The following is a 2,368-nucleotide window of genomic DNA, read 5'->3' as shown; positions in this document are numbered from 1 at the left end:
ATACGTTTTCACTGATGAAATTAATGTCTCTTAAATCTTCTTTATTGTAGATTCTTCTTATGGTTCCAGTTTTTTAACGGTAAGTATCTTAACAAGTTTGAAAATTAGTCTTCAGAGACAGAATGCCTAAGTTTACAAAACTGTTTTTCAGTTTAATTTGTATTTTCAAACACTTCTTTCTAGTGGTTTGATATGTAGTAATAATTGTGCAGAGGCTGGATCTGAGAGAGCCGAATTCACTCGGAAGATGGACTGAAAGATGACTTCTAATTTTCTTTAGCAAGGCTCTGGGTCTGTGGGAAGTGTGGGGGAAAGTCGAGGCCAGCAGGTGGTGGGCAGCCCGCGCATTGCTCTGAAGGTGCCGTTGAGCCTGTCTGAGCACAAGCTAGGCCTGAGATTTGGGTTTGGCACATAACCTATGACTCACTTTGAGCACAAAGCCTTTAGTTAAGGCACCAGTTATCAACTGGGGCTATTTTGTCCGTCAGGGGATATTTGTCAATGTCTGGATACATTTTTGGTCTTCACAACTGGGGACAGGTTGGGAGGATACTACTGGCCTCTAGAGGGTTGGAGCTGGAGGTGCCGCTAAACATCTTCCAAAGCACAAGGCAGCCCCCACAGTGGAGAATTACCTGACCCAGAAGGTTAACAGTGCCAAAGTTGGGAAACCTTGAATTAAGGTGAGAATCTTGACAATATCAAAAATTCTGTCTTGCTCATATTGTAGGTCAAGGCACTGACTGTACAGGCATTTTCAGTAACGTTATGCTAACAGTGGCACAGGTGCCTGTATCCGCCTAACTCTAAGAAGGATTTAGACAATTCAAAAAATAAGTAAATATGCAGTAAAACTATTAGGAGAAAAGTAAAAGAGTATGGGCCAGCTAATGAATTGGAATGGAGCAGGAATGTCAGTGTATCCATTACATAACTGTACTAGCAAAGCATTGATATATTGGACATTCATTTTAACTTTGCACTTTCTCATATACCAGGTCAAAAGGAAAATATTAGGGGTCACACATATTTAGAGTCTTACAAATAATGGAAGAAATTAAAAACAGGATAAAGTACCATTTCAGTGATTAAATTAGCATTTTTAAAAGGAGATGCTTGTGATGTGGTAGCCTACTGACATAATCACATACAGTTTGTGACAGTAAAAAATTGATACAATAACGTTTGGAAAAGCAATTTGATATCCTTTGTCCCAGTAATTGTTCTGATAATTTATCTTGTTTATAAGGCAAAAGAAATTAAAAGCTATATGAGTAAAGATGTTCATTTATAATGATGGATAATTTTAATATCTAAAAGTAGAATAAATAGATGTTGATTGCCTCCTTAGCATGGTCACTTAATAGTAAATATGGTACATGGGGAATGATTATGTTATTATGTCAATTGTAAAAAGCAGAGGACAGTATCACATCCATAGTGTGATTGTGATGTCAAAACATTTAGGCATGTGTACAATGAGCACAGAAATGTGGCTACAAGGAAGCAGTTCTATTTGTTATGATGAAAGAATTCTAGGTAACTTTCCTGTTATAGAATTCTGATAAAGCCGTTACACTATTCGATTTTCATTTAGAGTAAAACGGTCATTCAGATAATCTGAGAAGACAAACGGTGAAACTTGAATTATGTTTTCAGAGGATCCTTTTGGACTTTGTGTTGAGCATAGACTGACGGTAGCCAGAGTGGACTTGGGAGTCAACGTAGGGAATCAACCCTTTCATCTGTGCAATAAATGCAGTGGTTTAGAGCAGCAATGTGGTTAGTGAGGGAGGTGGTGAGATGTGGTGGAGTTCTTGATATATTTCGGAGGTAGAACCAGTAGAATCTGTTGGCAAATATGATGTAGGTTATAAGAGAAAGAAAAGAGTCAAGGAAGACTCTAAGTGTTTTGACCTCAGCAAATAGAAATATGGAGTGGACATTTGCTGCGGGGGGAAAGACTGGAGCAGGTTTTTCTTGGGGTGGGAAGAGGAGGAGAAAGGGGAAATCAGGAGGTTGATTTTGGGCTTGTTAATGAGACATCCAAGTGGCACTGCCAAAGAGGCTGTGGGAGGTACGAGTTTGGAGTTGAGATAAGCCGTCTTAGATGGGTATATAAACTGGAAGGTGTTGGTGCATAAATGACACTCTAAGGCCATCGAGGGAGAGGATGTAGACAGACAAGAGAAAGAGGGCTGAGCACCCAATACTCGCATTTGAGAAGTCTCAGGCAGGGAGGAGGAAGATGAGAAGTGGGGTGTCCTGGTAGCCCGGGGAAGCTGTTTTCAGAGATGGGAATAATCCACTGTCCTGAATGCTGCTGATCGATCAAGTAAGAGGAGGACAGAGACGTGTCCACTGGAAG

General features: G+C 40.1%; 1 protein-coding gene across 1 annotated transcript in view; it reads left to right on the top strand.

Moving 5' to 3' along the window:
* The window catches only part of ABCA13 (ATP-binding cassette, sub-family A (ABC1), member 13), a 518,893-nt gene that overhangs the window by 71,190 nt on the left and 445,335 nt on the right, over positions 1-2,368 (top strand). Inside the window, 1 exon segment of the mRNA XM_012646893.1 lies at positions 49-79. Coding sequence (XP_012502347.1) covers positions 49-79 — 31 coding nt within the window.

The sequence above is a fragment of the Propithecus coquereli genome, unplaced genomic scaffold (genome assembly GCF_000956105.1).
Source record: "Propithecus coquereli isolate 6110/MARCELLA unplaced genomic scaffold, Pcoq_1.0 Scaffold252, whole genome shotgun sequence".
NCBI lineage: Eukaryota > Metazoa > Chordata > Mammalia > Primates > Indriidae > Propithecus > Propithecus coquereli.
The sequence above is the reverse complement of the archived record's forward strand: the minus strand, read 5'-3'. Positions and strand labels throughout refer to the sequence as shown.